Source organism: Nesoenas mayeri (assembly GCF_963082525.1).
Source record: "Nesoenas mayeri genome assembly, chromosome: 8".
Classification (NCBI taxonomy): Eukaryota; Metazoa; Chordata; class Aves; order Columbiformes; family Columbidae; genus Nesoenas; species Nesoenas mayeri.
In genome coordinates, this window is record NC_137554.1 from 11,068,046 (window position 1) to 11,088,159 (window position 20,114).

The 20,114-nt window shown below is 40.2% G+C and overlaps 1 protein-coding gene across 2 annotated transcripts in view; it reads right to left on the reverse strand.

The window, feature by feature from the left end:
- Positions 1-13,046: 13,046 nt before the first annotated feature.
- The window catches only part of ZNF644 (zinc finger protein 644), a 50,033-nt gene continuing 42,965 nt past the window's right edge, over positions 13,047-20,114 (reverse strand). For both annotated transcript variants that reach the window (XM_080349203.1, XM_080349204.1), the window contains 2 exons: positions 15,154-15,256; positions 13,047-14,662 (listed from right to left, as the gene is read on the reverse strand). In XM_080349203.1, coding sequence (XP_080205329.1) covers positions 14,470-14,662; positions 15,154-15,256 — 296 coding nt within the window. In that variant the 3' untranslated portion in view covers positions 13,047-14,469. The remainder of the gene's footprint in view (positions 14,663-15,153; positions 15,257-20,114) is intronic.

Below are 20,114 nucleotides of genomic sequence, written 5' to 3' on the forward strand. Positions count from 1 at the left end.
TATTGTTTCTGGAAGGTAAATAAATTATAAAGCACTTCTTATGAGCAGACTTTGATTGCTGAGAAGTCCACTATTTCTTGGTATTTGATAACCTTTCATTAGCGCTGACCTCTGGGGACTCTCCAGACAAGTGGCCACATGAAGTCACAGTCAGAGAAGGGGATTCACCTGTCTAAGTGTGAGAAAGACTCCTTTGTAATGAACATTAAAAATAACCAAAAACCACTCTACTTTCATCTTGCTTTAAGAGCCTCTAGCACAACATATTTATGGAATAATAAAATAGGGCTTCAGGCCTTTTCTTCCCATACATCAGTTACAGTTACAGGCTTCTCATATCACGCTTATATGCTCTGTACACTCTGTAATTTACTGTATCTCACTTCTCACAGATAATAGTCTCAAATACACTAAATTAAGTAAATCTTCTGATACTGTTCTCACATGAGAATTAAATCATGGCACAAAACTTGCTGAGAATATCCCTGTGACCACTTCAGTCCCTTCCCACGAGTAACTGTTACCCAGTCTCACCCTGTCACACCATTTTTGGTGTCCATTTATTGTTGCCCAGTACAAACCATCACTCTGATTGTTATTTATTTGTATTGCCAAAATCCAACTTCAAATGAAATCTCTAGTACCACAAGCTATGCAAATACTAAATTAAGATGCTTCCCTTCTCAAAGAGCTTGTACTCTAAAGAGGTGGTACAGACAGGTTGGGAAGAAGGAGCAGAGGGTTTGCAAGCACAGTCATCATGAAGCTGATCATGTGCACAAATAATGGGAAAACACTGCTTTAGAATTAACTTTGTATCTCCTTTGTACTGATTTTAGAAAGGATAAAAAACTGCAGAGTTACTAAAATCAGAAATTAAAATGGTGAATGAATGGTTTGTTCTGGGGAATAACATGAATCACAATCCATCAAAGTACCCTTAGACCTTCATCTCCAAAGTAATAAACATCTGGGATTTTTATACCCACTTAAGTAAGCCATAAAATGCTACTGTAAATTATCTGCATTTCACATGCATGTGTGAAGGGGGGTGTGTGTATATATGCTCATCGCTTCATTTAATTTTTGTATCAATCAAAATATATTAAATAGTACGGAAACAGTAAAAGCCTTTTTCTCATGGTATTTTAATCTGAAATTGTTCAAGAGACAAAAAAACCCAAGGTCTCGTGTTATTTTGAATCATGAGAAGATGGGGTTTTTTTGTAATGAAGGTTCACAGCTGTTGCAAACACCAACGGAATCCATGGCAGCTCGGGTGCCCTCAAGCCTAGAGCCACAGCCTGCAGCCACCTAAAGCTGGGGACAAGGAACACCCAGATGTGGGCACAAAGCCCACCCAGCACAGCTGTCCTCTGTGGTCTTTGACTCTAAAACTGCCACAAACCCATATCTGTTCCCCACAAGTCCTCTTCAGCAAGGAGAAAACATGTGTGCTGAGGAGTCATGGCACAGATTTACTAGTGTCCCATTGCCCTTGCCAGCCAGCACTGTCATTGGCCTGGGGAGCGCTGGGCAGCATCCTCACAGCAGCACTGGTGCTGCACAACCTGCCCTCATGAATAGATCCAGCAAGGAAGGAAAGCTGGAAGCTTGTGGTCATGGGCTGGAAGTCCACCCACAGAATCATGAGTGTGATCCCACTGGCATCCTGCTTTGCAGTAGAAGTGTAAAACATTAACGCTCCCATCAGCTAGTGACAATATCTGCTAAGAACTCCCCAGTTCCTAACCCCATATGGGGCACTCTTAATTTACTCTCACTTGGAGCACCAGATGCTCTAATTACATCATCCTGATCCTCTGTAAGGTGTATTAGACGAACAAATGCTACATCTATAACAGTGACAAGTGTTATTTTTAATCGCATCAATGATGGTTTCATTTCAAGGTTCAAGAATCCTCTCCAGCAGGGCCATTTTATGTTTTTACATGACCCAAGAGCCTCAGTGAGGAATTCCTGAGATACATTCACTTGTATCTGTTTACAAAAAGTCACAGGCACATAAGGCCATGAGCATTTCTTGCCCATCTGCTCCATAAATTTTTCTGTAAGGCTTATTGCAGAACACGGTAAATGAGTTATAGGTGTTCGGCTGTTGCTTTCCGGTTTTGCTGCAGTTCTAGCTCAGTATATTGCAGATAGAGCCCATACCTGCATCAGCCTGCTTGATACAATCTCTGTCCCAATTAACCTGTTAGGTACAGCGTCTGAATTACTGTAGCTGCATCAACTCTTAAAGATTCATTTACACTGCTCATACACAGGTGCTGGAAAGGACCTTGAGGTCTGTAAATTATTATATTGTAGTATTATAGAAAAGAGATGTTTTTCCCTAGATCCTGATGACATATTTAAACACAGGACAAATAGAAATCCAATGCCCTGGAGATTGATTATCCAGCACTGACAGTTTTCCAGATTACTCTTTTTTGTTCTCACACTTGATATCATTGCCTGCCTCCATTCTCTTACAGTATAAACAAAACTTCTGAAAATCAGTTATGTACCAACTTTCTGGAACAACAGCAGTAACAGCCAATGTTATGCGTGACTACTCAGGAATAACTGACCCTCTCAGCCGCACACAGAAGTATGAGACAGAAAGCCAGGAGCTCCATCAGTCGAGACACACAGCTCTGACACAGAGTGGCACCTTCTCATTTACTCCGGATCACACACAGTAGAACTTAAAGAGCTAGTCCAATTCCTCTTTATGCTATTCATTTTATAGTGTTTATCATGCTTGAAAATCAACATATAAAAACAACGAAACATACGTTAAAGGAAAAAGCACATCCTAAAATGAGGAAAACAAGCTTCTGAGCAGCAGAAGCAGCATCATGGCCACCCACTAAACTGCACCAAGCTCCACATTTAGTCCAGAATAGTTCATTTCACAAATGAGATTTGGGGCAAAAAAAGAGGGGGACAAACAAGATGGTGTACCGCCTGCTCTGCAAACGTTGCTAGTCTTGAAGAATTTCAGGTCCTTGTCTCCACGCTGCCTACTGTTGCCTCAGCACAGGTGAATATGTAAGTAGCCCTTAGTGTAGGTATCACAGGGTCTTTTGGCCGTTGATCCCATCCAACCAATTCATTTCCCAAATTTCTTCATCATCAGAATATCATCTGCAACTGAGACTTTTTGCCCTCAGGAATTTCACATGGTGAAAGCTTTTGCTGCATCAGCCCAAGTGGGGCTGGAAACATCTCTTCTTCTTTTGCCTTGTTTGCACTGAGAGCAAGCAAGCAGAAGACACAAGTGAAATTATTTGGCTGGAATAACCATTCTCGGTACTGTATTGAGTGTTCACAGCAGAGCTGAGAACTTTCTAGAGAGCTCCAGTATTAGCTGACACCTGCTTTACTGACATATTTGGGCATTGCGCTCTGTTCAGGTGAAGCATTACGATTTCTGCAACTCCAGTATTTCATTTGCCTTTAAATTGTGCCTTTCATGCTTGTAGTTTTTCCTTTACATGGGCAAACAATCTGAAATGCACCTACTTTCTGGGAGGAAAAAAGAAAAAGAAAAATAACAACAACAACCAAAACACCCCAACCAAACAAAAAAGAAAACCCACCACAACAAACAAATAAACTTAATTCAAATATTTAACTTAAAATTATTTGTCTTATAGAAATTGTTTATAGAATTGTGTCTCTAAAACATCCAGTTATTTGTTTACTTCACAGAATAATTTTGACTAACAAAACTGTGTGGCCCAAATAGTGTATTACAAATACAGGCCTATGTATTAAAGGCACGGAAGGAAAAAACCAGTTTTATAACATGATACTATCAGAGGGAGGGAGATGTGAGGGGCCAACTCCCATCAGAGCCAAGACAAGAGCTGGCAAGTAAAGCAGAGAGAGAAGTGACTGAGATCCATTCTCAAATAAGTTACTTGGGCTGGCAGTTCAGGAGGAGGAGCTGCCCTGCCTGCTGGTAGCGATGGTCTCTGAGGACCAGTGAAAGGTAAATAAATCCATTATACTTTAAAGGACAGCAACGCCCCCATGCCGGCCTCACAAACGTTTAGTAGATGGCACAGGAAGTGTAGAAGTGGAAGCAAATAAATCACCCCCCATTAGTCACACCCCGATGAGTGACCCAAGCAATTGCTAAAAACACAGAGTTAAAATATGGGCCACAGTAAAACTGGTGCCTTTTAAAATGGCTTAAAAGCAGAAGTACCCTACCAAATGGAAACCAGGGAGAAAGCAAGCCCAGCTCGCATGTTCTTGGCACCACTGGGCTCCTGTAACTGCGGACGCGTGTTACACCTTTATGGACTTTCCAGAGCGAGAACGTGGTGCCTCTCCACAGTCCACACTGTCCAGAACACACCTCACCCACTACGCTCCTGAGCAATAAAATACATGAAGTAGATTCACAGGCACGTGTCAAAAATACTATACCTTTGCGTTTTAATCTCTTTTAAAGGACAAACTCCCACACGAGGCAAAATTAGGGCCATATTCAAGCTTTTGTGATGAGAAGAAGCTGTGACTGCGTTAAAGCAAATTTGGTGTGTCCCACCAGGTGCCGTGTCCGTCCCTGAGCTGCCGCGGTCCCGGCCAGATGGCCAGTGCAGGAGCCTGGTGTGGGAATACATCTCTACAGGGAAGGGGCCGCGCGGTGCTGGGTGACCAGGCTGTCACTGCATGCAACTCAGTCACGGTATTTAAATCGCATTAAAGCTTTCTTTTATTACATACCCCCTTGGGATTTTGCCTGGCTACATTCTAATTACCAGCCTTGTTGCAGCACACAAGGGTTCCACCGCTTGCTCCCTCTCCTGTTTTATGGGAAATGACTTATTTTGCACAATCCTAATGAAAAAAACTGCAGTGACATAACTCTATCCTTTTCATCTTGTATTTCCCGTTCTATTGCCTAAGACTTTTTTCCTGTGGAAGCAAGACAACAAAATATTCAGGTTTACGTGTGTTTTTAGAAACTGCAGATAGACCCGTTAAGGCTCTCCAAAGAAGTTTAATCACTTTTTGCTATTTTCTTACATAATATATGATCTTGAAGTATCAATATATTTTTCCCCATCAGAAGTCAGCTGCACTTGTTTTTCAAAAATCCTACATTTTGCATTTCTTATTCTCCACCTACTAACCTCTCAAGTATAACATTTTAAAGGAGATGCACTGGCCCACAGCACCACCGCTGCCCTTGGCCATGGCTTTGCCGTTCTCCATTTCCCAATTGCAGCACTAACCTCACTTAAACAACACAACGATTTCACACTGCCTTACTGTTTTCATAGCTTTCCTGTTGAGTAAGATTAAAACCATTTTGACCCTTAACCAAGGCAAAATACTGATGCAGTGAAGGGCTACACTTAGACTTACTATTTCATTTGATCTCATTCCTAGGTACAGAACTGGAGATGGGCCTCATTAACCTGTGCAGGCAGAGACCACCTTTGGGTGGGAGGGTAGTTCAGATCTACAGGATAACAAGGGGTAAGAATTCTCACCTTTGCGAGTCTTCTAGAATTAACACAGACTTTTAATAAGAACCTTCCTGGTTAAAAATGACACAACTAATACTCTCCTGGAGGCAGAGGAAAGATTGGGAGAGAAAATGCTCAGGTTTTCTCTGACGATAAAGGAGTGAATATGAGCACTGGCTGCAGGCATCATGTGCTGCTGTTTGCTGGCAGCTCTGAATGTATCTGGTTCAATTTTCAGTAACTGCTTAATTTTGAGTTTGATCCCAAGCTGGTCAGAGCTTTCTCTCTGTGCACAGTAACAACAGCAACAGCAGAATGGATTTTCCAGCTTCAGTGAGACAGAAAGATGAAGCAAAGCACCTAAATTCAGCATCAGACTTGGCTGCTTGAGGACAGGAAGCTCTCATCAGCCACTCAGGGATCTCTCCAAGACCAGGACACTGGCCAAGCACCCAGCACTAGGTAGCCAGGATTGCCATTTTCAGTCTAAGGTAGCGAAGATGTCTGAAATCAAGAAGCCAAGAGCAAGAATAAGAACCTACTGCTTCAAAAAAGGGAAAGTATAAAAGATCTGTTCACTGTAAATCTGAATGCTATGGTAGTAGGTATCATATAGATCTAAACTGAAGATCCACTTGAGTAACATACCTGCTGCTTTCAATTTCTAAAGTGACACGATGAAAACATAGCTTGGACCATCACGCAACTTCCACAGCCCAGCACACAACAGGCTACAACAGGAGCAACAGGAAAGCAGGGCTTCCCTCTCTTCTCCTCACCCTTTATGAATAAATTCTGTGTCAGCTGCTGCATATTGCAGGAAATCACAGAAACCTGCAGGTTGCTGACTTTGTTTGCTGTTGGCAGTGGGGGGCAGGGGTGCTGCTCAGAGGCTCTTGGCACATTCCCACTTATAAATCTGAAATCACAGTTTAATGCCCTAAGAATTTCATGCTAGCTCTCTCATTCATCATTTACTAGTAAATAGGCTGAGGCTATTTACTATTTACTAGTAAATAGGCTCCAACATGTTTTTACCAGTTTTTAATAGATATCCCTGTTTCCCTTTGGCTCAAAGAAGCTAACCAGCTGTTTGTTCACAAAAATCATTCAAGTAAATTCTTAATTTTCTGAAAAGAATCATAGAATCATTTAGGTTGCAAAAGGCCTTTAAGATCATCAAGTCCAACCGTTAACCTAACACTGCGAAGTCCAACACTAAACCACGTCCCTAAGCACCACATCTACGTGTCTTTTAAACACCTCCAGGGACAGTGACTCCACTGCTTCCCTGGGCAGCCTGTTCCGATGCCTGACAACACTTTCGGTGCAAAAATTTTTGCTAATATCCAATCTAAACCTCCCCTGGTGCAACCTGAGGCCATTTCCTCTTGTCCTATCAATTGTTACTTTTAAGAAGAGACCAACACCCTCCATGCTACAACCTCCATTCAGGTAGTCGCAGAGAGCGATAAGGTCTCCCCTCAGCCTCCTGTTCTCCAGGCTGAACAGCCCCAGTTCCCTCAGCCGCTCCCATCAGACTTGTGCTCCAGACCCTTCACTAGCCTCATCGCCCTCTTCGGACGTGCAAATACTTGATGGTTTCAGGAAAAAAAAAGCCAACAACCCACCTTTATGCAGACAAACCAGAAAGATGGTGCAAGAGCTTCCCAGACCGGTTCATACCACGTAAGGGAACTCATGAGGCAAGAATTCAGCTTCCAACAGCAGAGTCAACTCCAGAATCCTGTGTTGGTACCAGCTGTATAACTTGGGATTTTTGTTCTGTGTGATTTATCTTCCAAAGTCACACTAAGATCTAAACATCTTCTCTTTTCCCCACCACTTAGGTACAGACAGCTACTGTCTCCATATGAAATACACCAGAAATCACACCATTAGCTATGCTTCTAAGAATACTAAGCAATACTGTCGCTGATATAGTGATACAGTGATATAGCTTGTAGGACTTTCCCAAGAAAAGCTTAATCACTGGCAGCCAATAGTAAAATAAAGTCCTGAAGAACAAGAGGAATGAAAAACGAAAAAGAAAAAGCAAATGTGGATGTAAGCAAAAACTGAGGAAAGGGAAAACAAACCAAGCTCGAAATGAAGATAATGAAAACGGTCAGGTTAGCAGCCCAGTGAGACGCAGCTAAGTACCATCCCCAGATGGGAACCTGGGCCTGAGGGCAAAGAAATGAGTTTGGGATCCTCGAAGAACATGCACATTCTGGGTCAGGGTCTTTAGTTGTTTATTAGCACTCATGGTCAGCTGCAGTCAGAGAATGATGCTGTGTTTAGTAGCAGGGGTTATTTCAGTGAGAAGGGAATGTTAGAAAATTGTGGACATCAAATAGTAAAGAGGAGCGGTTTTTTTGGAGGCAGTGAATGGTGACCCCCACATGAACAGAACCTGGAAAAATCACATTTCAGTAGCAAATTTGTGACTGAGGCCATATGAAGGTAGAGCAGTTCACGGTCCTTCATGACAGGACCAAGTGTCTATGGCTTCATATGCAGCACTTAAAAAGCATCAGTAAACATATTCCAGATGGCAAAGGGAATGGGTACAGTTGACTTTCAACACAAGTAACTGGATTTTAAAACTTTTTCCTGTTAGTGCCTATTTTTTAACAGTTTGTGGTTAAAACTTATTCCCTGGCCGTTCAGCTATTTGCCTTAACCTCCTCTCCACCAGGAACCTGAATGCACCCCTGAAGATTTGGAGGCAGAGCAAATGCAGCCATCAGCTGGATTTCAGAGACTAGAAAACCAGCATCAACCTCAGGCTCACAGTGTCTCTCCTGGTTTCCAGCTCATTTGAACCTATGCGGTCTAGTTTGTTTGTTTGTAAAAGCTTTTTTTTTCTGCTGCTTTTTAATCCAAATAAGGTTATTTTCTTTCTCTCACTTTCACACAATTGTTTTTTTCAGGGAAGAGACAGATGAAAGAATTATTTCTTGTCAGCAAGACTTGTAGCTGGGTGACACACAATTCCTTATTTGGTTAAAACACAGGTTAATGGTGTTGGCTTGTATCCTGCTTTATCAGTCACTTATTTCTGAAGCCATTTCAGAGAGCAAAATGGGATTCAGGGCTTCAGCACTTGTTGCTACAGCAGCGAGGATGGATTTGGATGAGCTTCACTGAGAGCTACAAACATGATTCACAGCTGCTGCCGCCTTAAAGCTACATAATCAAATGTTTAAACATGTGAAGTTTTCAGAGTTTCCAATAAACATATTTCTTTAAAGTGATAGATTATATTTAGGAACACTCACCATGTAAGCAAGTTTCATGTTTCAGCTCTCTGACACAAAAAGAGAGGCATTATCATCATCACTTGGCATGTAAACCTCAGCTCTTAGGAGTTAAAAGTGTACTTTTAAGTGAGAAAATAGGACGGAAAGCCCAACAGTGTTGCAATTTATAGGACACGTGTAGTACACACACTCTGAAAGCTGTAAGAAGGCTCCAGGGCTCCCTTCACTCTCCCCCGGACAGTACGAGTTATAATTCTGAGGTCTCTGGGCTCACAGTTACCAAGGATGCTATTTGCTTGGGGTTTAATTGCAGTAAAAAAAGCATGCAGAGCCTGTAAAAGGAAGTCCTTCAGCACTTTTATAACAAACTTTGTCTCCACCTAGAGAAGAGCATCCCTATAGGGATGCATTTTTTGCAGTTTTTATTTCTAGGCAAAACGAGAGCACGTCAGTCTTCAGGCAACATGTGCAAACCACACTGGTCCCCAGCAACACGCCGCAGAGCCCTTGCCTCCCGCTCTGGCACGCTAGAGCTGCGGCAGCCAGAACGTGTCCCCAAGGGAAGGGACAACACTGCTGCCACACACCCGCACTTGGGCCACAAGGTTCTTTATACACTTGGGCGTTACTTAGAAGATCTACAAAAAAAGCTGTGAGATGACTTATGTTTAAATCTTAATAGAGGAATAGGGCACTATAGTTAGAAGGCTTTATTGTTTTGTCTTTCTAAATACAAGTTTATCAGCCTATAGAGCAACTAGAAATGAGAATGAGCAGTGCCATTGTATCAACTCCAGCAAGACAGCGTGGAGGGAACCCACAGCGCAGCGCTTGCTTAAAATAAACCAAATGAAAACTGCAAGAGTCTTTCATGCTAAATTTGATCAACCTCTACATTGTTGTTCTCATTGTGTGTGTGACTGGTTGTGGTGCGGCAATGGATCCTTTAATGCTGCAAGAGGAGACTGTGGGGAATCACAGAGTGCCAGGTGGATCCAGATTTTCAGAGTACCCTGGCCCAGGTACATGTGGAGGCCACTGCACAGCTGGTGCTGTTGGGAAAATCTGCTTCTAACTGGGAAAGCATCAGCAAAACTTGATTGTACAGAGGAAGAAGTGGGAGGACACACACAGATGGGAGCTGTTGTTATCTGTGATGCAGCTCCAGATTCAGGCCCTTGGCTCTGGTGAGGTTCCCTCCACCACCAATCCTCACGCTTGGTCTCCAATACTGCAATGTAAATACCTTCTCCCTGTCTCACTTTCCTGAATTTTCAGAAGGCTACAGTGAGCAAAACCATCCTCTGCCTTGCCATGCAACTATCCAGGTAAGGGTGGAAGTCCTCAGCTTAAGCAACACGTACCATGCAGCTCACGCCAAAATAATGGGAAGAACACAAAGAAGCCTGAGGTGTTAAAAAGAAACATTTTATTGCAAGAGATTACAGACCTGGCACTATGGCCAAAATGTTCCCATTACATCAAAATTCCTATCCATGTATCAGGCAACAGCACCTACAAACCATGGTGGATTGAAATATCTCAAATCATAATGCAGTCAGCTTAAGTACCACCCTAAAAAGATTTTCTTAAAAACAAAGTCAAAACGATATAAACCAATTTTTTTATTATTAAACTCATGTTTTAAGTATCCAGGCCATTACCTATGGTGATAAAAAGAGAAGTCTGCTAACCACAGTGCTCAACTGAACAGGCTTCCTTCACAGCCCTTACCATTTAGTTAAAATCAAGTACTTGTAACTCACTGTTAATTTTTCCACATTTGTTCAGCCAACATTTTTCTTCTGTACATTTTCAGAATCAGGTAGAAGACTGAATAACCCTTTAAATCACCGCTGACACACAGGATAATTCAGAGCCACAAACAGCCCACAAAAAGCACTGGTGTCAGAATAGCTTTGCAGGAACAGCTCTCCCCATCTCAGTCTCGTGGCGCTCACCTTTCGAGGCTCCGCATGGATGTACATCTCTGAGCCCCCATTTGTGATTCGGGTTCCTCCTGCGATCCACTTACCTTGAAGACCTTGGATATTTCCCTGAGCGTGGCTGAAAAGGCAGGACTGTGAACTGGCACAGCGCAAACACAGAACGTCTGGCCCAGGACAGACTCAACTGTTCAATCCCCAGCTCTGGTGTGTTGGGTGCTCGCTCTCCCTCCCCAACAGCTGGTGGTGGCTGCGTCTGGTCTGGGCTCCTCCTCCCACCGAGGAGTCAGCAGCTCATCTCCTGTCCCACTGCCCGGGGGAGCCCTGAGGAAGCAAAGCTGGATCTGCTGGCAGAGCTGGACCACCTCGGCTTGTGGGTGCAGTTCACCTCATACAATTCACACAATCCACAGGAAACAGCATATGGCAAACAGGAGCAAATGCCCAGCGATCTTTGTGAGCCAACATTTGTTACCCACTTGCCTCCATCTCCCATTTTCCACAAATACAGCCTGAACACACAGTCACCTGGCAGTGGCTGCCACAGGCACTTCAAAAATCACTGTTCCAAGATCCTACAGAAACCTCTTTTCAAGGAATGCAAACAGAGCTTTCATTTTTTAAGACTTGGAAATATCACTGGGACTAAGGGATATAGGCAATCATTTCCCAAAATGTAGGGGTTGGTGGTCTACAATTTCCCAGGCTTCTCCAAGCATTCTGAAAAAAATTCCTTCTTAATTTTCCAGTGGCTGCTAAAGAGACCTTTACCAGAAACACCTAAGATTGTGATAAGGAACCAAAACCAACCAGACAAGTATCGCTACACCACCACAGCCTCTAACCAAAGTGAAAGAGCAACACTCATGTTTACATGTGCAATTCCTAAGTCCAGCTCTTCAGCACAGCCTGCCATGCAGCCTCTCAAGCCACACATCTCAAAACACGAGATTCATATAATAAAGTGACTGATATAATTAACTCTCTTCTACCAGATTATTTAGGATCTCTGTAGTTCTGGAAAGGGAGATTTAAATCTCCCGGTATGTAGTGACAGAAGATCTGTATTTCCAAACAACAGAAACCAAGAAAACCAACAGCCCCACTTGAGGACTAGGAGATAAAGAAAGCTTAAGGGTACTCTACTGATTATTTTTAAAGATCATTCAGTCTGTGTCAACCATACATGCAATTACTTTAATAGTCAGAAGAGTTCTAGAACTTCTAGAAATACTTCCAACTACACAGTCAAGGATGTGATGCCATGGGAGCACAGAGCTCAGAACACCCGTCGCTGAGAACCGCTGCAGAACCATCTCATTTGGGAAACTACTCGGGCTCGGAGCTCCCTGCTCTTCAGACACAACCTTGCACTGCAGCGTTACACAAAGTAGCTCACTATTGGACCGCAATGAATTAAATAGAATTAGGTAGTTTGTTCTAGTTATTATGAACCTAAGAGAGTTTTTTGCTACTGCTAAATTCTGCACAGTATGGCTTCAACTTACAAGCATTCTTAACAATACAAGATAAATATAATTTGCACTTAATTAATTTCTTCATCTGTTAAACAGCCACAAAGGACCTTTTTGGTGAGAAGGGTAAACAAGCACTCTATTAAAGCATTATAAACATACAAGGTGATTTTATCACTTCCCTCTATTGTGTCTCAATACATTGCTGTAAATCTTCCATTTTCACAACGTATATAAAAATCCCACAATCATCCACATATTTAGAAATTTGTTAGTCTGCATACACATAGTTTGTCTGCAATATACTTTAACATCCCATTTATCTTTCCTAAAATCTGTTTTTGTTTTTATTCTCCAGCCTCTAAATGTACTGATGTAGATTTTCCAGTAAAAAACAAAAAAAGGGAATACATTTTGACAATAAAGTTCTCTGCAGCAACTTGTACAGTAAACTAGCCAATAGCACAAATGTAACGATAGCCTCGACAGCTAGGATGGCCTTGTCTCACGTCTCCTGTCCTGCAGTGCTGTGTATTTTTAGCCCACCTGTTTCACCAGAAGGTTCACAAGCCTCGTGTGTTGCCTCTGAACTGCACACATACAGGAAGACAGACATTTATTCATATTTTCCACCAATCAAATGTAATGCGTCTGTGAACAAGTCAATTTATTGCAAGTAAATGTACTTTTACTTAAGATCATGAGAAGATTCTAATCTCAAGCAAGACAAATCAATTTCACAAACTTAATTCACACAATGCAAATAAACGCTTCACATTATAGACATTTAGATTTTCTTTAAACCTTTTTATTTAGAGATTTTTCTGGTAAGGAGATATACCATAGGAAAGCAATTTCACTGGCAGTGAGGTATGTATATACTCTACCAAAATACTCCTCTTGTTTTAACTGCTTTTAACTTTATTTACATATCAAGAAAATATCAATGCATATCCTTGGCTTAACTACAGTATGTTACCCTATATGAGTAAAATGAAATGTTACTTGCATACAAAATTGATCTGTAGAGGAACCTGATTTGATTTAAACAAAAATCATGTTCTGAGGACAGCTTAAATGAACAAACACAAGTCAGCATGACCAAGACACCTGCACCATATTTCCATCCTCACAGCACATTTATTTCAGTAATTCTGTAAGTAGGTCCTTAGCATGAGCATAGTGTTACAGTTTTCATACATATAATCACATCCAAAACAAGCTCTAAATTTTAAGTTGTAAACATTCTCTTCATATGTAGAAACATTTCAAACCTGTGTTCGAACTTTCTAAAATGATCAGTCTTTTAAACAGAATTATAAATGAAAACTCTACTCTAACCGTGTAGTGAGCAATGCTTATTAGTACATTTCTACAGTGTTAAATAAAATAGTAGAGGCAAACTTCTGTAGGCAAGTCAGACTTTAAGTAAATCATCATAAAGAAACAAACTTGTTAACCAAAAGATGCTTTGTAATAAAGAAAGTTGGATTGAAATCTACTATGATACAAAAACATAAGGGTAAATACCATCTTTGTTGACAAGTAGGAGGTAGCATGGATGCACCACTTTATTGTCAGTGAGAAATGCAACTGAAGTAAAGAATATTTCCTTACCACAAATTTCCAGTATTATGTACATATTTCTCTTAGAAATTTGTTTAAACAAGTTTCCCTCCACTTTTTAGTACAAAAAGCCTCATGTGATTTAAAAAAAACACTTACACACCTAGATAGAATAGTACTAATTGCCCTATTTGAATGAAACAGTCTCTTGAACTATGAAGTACATGATATTTAATGCCCTAAGTTGAGTAAATTGTATTAGCAGTTCTTGGTATTATACAAAACACTACATACATACAAACAAAATATAATAATATCTTATTTTACTATGTAATTCTTTTTGGAATAAACAGAGCCTTGATTTGGGTAACACTGAAGAGAACACGGTTTCTTTGTTTTATTAAAATCTGTCTTTTAAGTACCCATGTGCAACAATTTAAAAATGGCTGCCATACATGTAATGGTCTTGTACTGATAGTGAACACAGTAAGTGACAAAAACATAATAAACCTTAAAAACACATCTTCCACCCTATATAAAATATAAAGACTACTTACTGTAACTGTTAAGTATTCTATTTGTTTTGATGTTACTGTAATCCACTTCCTCTATTTTTCTGTCTTTAGCATTTATAAACATAATTTAGTGTAGCAATTTATTTAAAAAAATGACAAAGTATTTCAAATTTACATCCAATTAAAATTTAAAATGTTTCCTTGTTCTATGATGCTGCTTCTGCCATCAGTAAAGAAAATGAAGTTTCAGTAATTGAAGCAGGCTTTTTAAGTAGTGATGTGACTTCAACCATGCCCGCTCCAGTCCGTGGAAGATTTGCGTTGACAATGTGTCGCTGCAAGTGCTTTATCCAGTCTTCTTGAACAGACAAAGGTCCTCGAAAGACCAGACCACAAAACCTATGCAAACATTAGAATTATTCCATCAAGATATAGCTAGGTCTACTGAAAAATTAGAAAAGAAATATACTAAGTGGAAAGTCTAAATTTCCTTGAAGTTTGTTGCTACAAATTTTAGCAGAAAACCTTAGGAATTGAGTTCATTAGTAATTGAGTTCAACACAAAAAATTGCAGTTTATACAACATACACTCTTACATTTTTAACACCAGCAATAACAATCTGTTGTTCTTATGTAAGGTGTCTTTTGAAGGACAGAGTATCGCTCAGACATGACCAAAGATATTTTAGCTACAGAAACAGTCAGCAACCTAATACCTGAGCATGACTGATTCAAGCCCTCTTGTTTAAATTAAAACAGCAACTGCTTCCCACCCGCCCCCATTCAATTTAATCACAAACACATTTACACAATACAATCTTAGATCTTCTTATGACTAAAATTAGCAAGCTCTTAAGAATGTGTTCTTTCAATTAAAATACTCTATGTACCTGCATCTGAGTATGTAAACTTCATCAGCACTATGAGGTAATGGCAGCATTTTTTTCTTGCTTCCAGATCTTGACCTTGACTTCTTTTGCTTACAGTCTAAAGCTAAGAAGAGAGAGATTTTCATATGTAAAGTGATACTTGAATGAGTGTCAACCAAACATATTTAGTAAGCAACCCCTATAGCAGCAGTGAAAAGACATCTACCTCCTTGTTATTATACATTTAATTACAATGTGAATCCAAAACAATTACAGTGTGCTCTAAGAAATTTACTGGAAAAACATATTAAGCTATTTTTTTAGTTTACCACAGTGCTTGCTCTTTAATAGACTACAGAATTGACATTCAGCATTAGTGTTGTTTTAGTATCAGTAAGCAGCTACTAACCTATTGAAGAATTATACAGAAGCAAAGCACCACTGGAAATTCCCTTTCATGCATAAAACACTGTCAGAACCTTGGAACTTGTTTTTCAGTTCAAGTACCGTCATAAGACCGCTTATGTTCAACCAAGTTAAAACTTCACAAAACTGTACCTTTTAGGTAACACAATCAAGAATTTGTCATCTGGAAACACCTGCCATTTGTTTTCAGCACAAAGCAAAAGTCTGTCCTTTTATTTTACAAGTTTCAAATGAAACTTCCCCCTCACTCCTGTTTGAATTCTCATGCATCTTACAAAAATTAGGTATTAATCCTTGGCAGTGGGAACTGGTATCAGCACAATCACCAGGGAAGGCAAAGCAACTTTTAAACTTCAGCCTAAGCATTTTAAACTATATATGAAACCAATGTGTATCAACAGGAAACACCCAGCAAATGGGTTCAGTTAGCATTGAGGTCCATACCTCCCATAAACAGATGTAAGAAGAATCTAACAAAACCTGGAGATTCGAAGAAGCAGCCGAAGTTGGGGGATGAGGGGACTAAACTGAGTTAATATTGTTATGATGAACACAGCTGATAAAGCTCAAGGAAAACCAGGAAGTTTGGGACTGCCTGAACTGAGAAGCGCACCTAGCCACACTGCTATTGCAAAACACAAGACACTGACAGTAAAACCCCACAGAAGCCTGAAAACCAGTAACAAATGGTATTCTTGATACCAAAAAGGCATAATGCTATCCTACTGATGCATCTTAACAGTAAAATTTGAAAAACTGTTACACTTGTTTAAGTTTTGACTCCTTTAACATAAAACAGAAGAATAAACCTCTTAGTATGCTGAAGCATAAGACATCTGATGAGGCAAAACATTCCAATTTAAAGAACATATGGTCTTGATTGCATGCTTCATTTTTCTTACATCCTCCACGTAAGCATCTCTCAAGCTTTTACCTTGTAGCCAAACTTTTAACTTGTAGATGCACCAGACACTTCCCAGCTCCATCCCCCGATTTACAGATTCCTAGACTATCTAGAAAAATTAGAATTGATTTCTGAGGTTTGAAGGTACCAGAGAACCAATCAAAGAAGCAGATACCAACCTAAAGACGCTTCCTTCAGACCCAGGGTCAAGCCATCATTAGGAAGATGAAGCTCAACAGCATTTTTTTGATGGTAACAATGAAAGCAGTCTGGATATAAAAGCAGTGACCCAAGGCGGCTGGGTGGGGAACGAGACAGAAATGGCTAAGATAACTTCTAGAGAAGTGAATAGGTAAGGGGTCCTTTGTGCTTCATGCTCTCATCAGAAGCACATTCTTCATATAGTTAGGAAGAAACTACCAAGTAGTAGAAATATTTTACATTACCACAACATCAGTAACAACTTCACCAGAAATGTAAGCAGATTAAAACACTGAAACCCAGACACCCATTCCCTGAAGAGAAATATTTGCACGAGGGAAGACTTATCTGAAGCAGTTATTACAGCAAAAGCTTTGTCACTGCCAATTTTGCAGAATGTGATGGGAAGAAGGGGAACAGAAATCAGTGTTATCCGAATGCAAACATATCCATGAGTTGCATCTCGTGTCAGTTAGTTTGATGTCAACTGATATGAGTGGAAAAACAAAGCAGTAGACAGCAGGCCCCTTCTAGAGAAGCCTACATGCATTTGAAACAAGAACTAGCCTGTTTCCTTCACGTTGGCAAACTTCAGACATGCATTCCAGTCAAGAAATTTGATTCTATTCACATACATGCCAAGCATTTCAGAGAGCTTTCACTTTCTTATTAGATGTGAACCGGTCTTCTGCAAACCTAATGGTGTGTGTGTAATCTAAGAGCAATCAAACAGACTGCAACACAGACAGCCACTGCTGTAATGTACCAGGAGCAGTAGTTTCCACTTCCTTGAAAAGTACCTTTTCCAAGAACAATGAGAAAACAAAGGAATGGGCATCTTCTCTGAGCCATTTACAATGGAGGCTTTAGAGAAAGAAATCACACAGCAAAGAACAGAAAACATCACACTGAGAAAAAAAAAATTCTCAGAGTAACTTAGCTAAGATTGGAAGTAGATTTGCCCAAGCAAGAAGCTGTTACAAAAGATGGAAAATACTAAGAATACTAAACTTGTGTTCTGCAAGGGACATTTTTTGTTCTCTTTGTCTTTTGACATTTTAGGGGGTACAAAGCAGCATAAGCACATTTTGAAGTTACTCTAATGAAGCAGGAAAGTAAGTCGAGAAACAGTAAAATCTGGGTAAAGCTGACTGAAAACCATAATTCCAACACCAGTTACCAGAGATGTGTACCAGCAACCACCACATTAATTTCATTTTGTCTATCCAGAGAGTAACAAGTTTAAATGAAGTCACATGCACACACTGAAGTACTGTGTTGATATGATGCCTGCAAGTATCATCAGTCACATCATTTCCTCACCCACACAAAAGGGTAGCCCTGTTCTGACCAAAACTCAGTTACTGTTCTTCCAATGCCTTTACTGTAACAAAGCACAACGGCTTCAGAAAGTACATTTTTAGCACTTTTGGGAAGAGACCAAGGATAATTAACTGTAGTAAGCTCCACGGAAATTGCAGCAAATTGCCAGAGACAGGCAGCAACTACCTACCATTAATGCCTCCTTTGTGGCTATCACAGTTCCCAAACTATCATTCTTCATTCTCCATAAAGGCCCTTCTTGGAAAAAGCCTCCTACCTTCAAGTTTGGCCACCTGGTGTTTCCTAGTTGCTACTCCAAAACCTTTTTGTAAACAACCAGTTACATCGCTTCATCAAACCTCTCTGATACAGCGTGACACAGAAACAACCCACTTAAAACAAAAGACAATCAAACTTTGGAGGAATCTTCTTGAGGGACTCAATTTCAAAGCATACTATTTAGAAAAACACGTGAGGTAAAAAGGCGGCATACAAAAACTTTCTTTACCTCTGTGACCACTTAACAAGAAAGACTACAAGCAGATGGAGATGGGAGGCTAAAATAAGAATGCCTAAGACAACATGAATTAGAAAGTCAAATCAGATGCCATGACATTTGGTCCGAGATTCAAAATAAAAAGTGCATCTATAGTAATTTGCAAGCTCCACTTCTCCATGTCACCCAACATGGAACACTTCTCATTTCAGGAAGACTGAAGCTGGGTCTTTATTCAGACTTCATTACTTTTGTCATAGTGTATGAAAGCTAACACAAACTGAATAACTACATGCACAAAAGCATCTAATTAGCCATTTAAGAACACTGCAAATTAAAAAGTAAAAAATAATGAATTACTTTTCATGTATATTTATTCACTAGTTTTCAAATTCAATCACTTCCTATCTATCCTCATCATTATTGAACAGTAAAATGCATTAAAAAAATTCCTCCAGTAATTTGCTCCCTGAAGTATTTTACAGGATACTAAAAATTAACTCATTGTGCCAGTTGATTGGTTGTAACTGTAACCACACAGAATAAAGGCAAGCAAAGCCAGTGGATCTCAGATTTCTGCTGGAGCTGCATATGTTTCCACAGTGAACTTCCCGAAGCTACAATTTTGACAAAGCAATATGAAAACTTATTTGGAAGCGTAGTTAGTGGCTTCATGAACTGCTACCTCAGTCATACCACTGGCTCAACGGCCAGACACCTTGCTCCTTAGTTTATTATTCTGTCCCAAACTTCCAAAAAAGCAGTCTCCACCTACAGAAGCAAAGATGAAAGAAGAGAGTGGCAACTGGCAGAAGATGACAGCTGATAAGAAGAGATGGGAGTATGTGAAAAGACTCAACAAAGAGAAGAAGTAAAAAGCCAGGGTGCAAGAGAGAATCAAGAGACACTGGAGGGACAAGTAAAGGAAGGAAGCTGGATATACAACTGTATCAAGAAGAGTGAGATTTTGAAGATTTTGCACAGCTCTGGCCAATGCTCTGAAGACAATCAGAAGAAAGAAGCAAGTATGCCACATGCTCTGAGAACCGCTAATGTGCTACTATTCATCAAAACAGGTATAAAAAGAAATTAGCATCTACTCAAGATGAGTGATTAAATAATTACATTGTTCAAAACTGGGCTGCATAGCAAAAAAAAATAATTAAAAAAATTAATGTTCCAGTCAGAACAATCTGAAGACCACCGTGCAAGCACTAATACAAAAGCAAGTAACTACCAAATGAACCTAGAAAGGCATTTGCTATAAAGTGGATCCATACTGCATAACTATAGGCACAAATTAAGTTTAATAAACACTAACCTTGAACAGCCAACAGCCTAAAAAGTTCCACTTCTAGGATGTCTTTCTTGAGTCCATTCTCAAAATTTACCACTACACCTAACTGTGTCTATTATACTGCTAAAACTGTCAAGTTGCATTTGCAACAACAACAAAAAAAAGGGTAGGATTAACTAAATGTGACCAAATTACTGACTCTGAAGGAGGGCATCTGCTAGAAAAGCAACATGATAATAGTCAATATCAAAAACATATGCAGACAAACTGAAAAACTGAGTAGAAGAATAGTACATAAGCTAATGTAGCGCAAGGGAAGGCCTCGCTTTGATGAC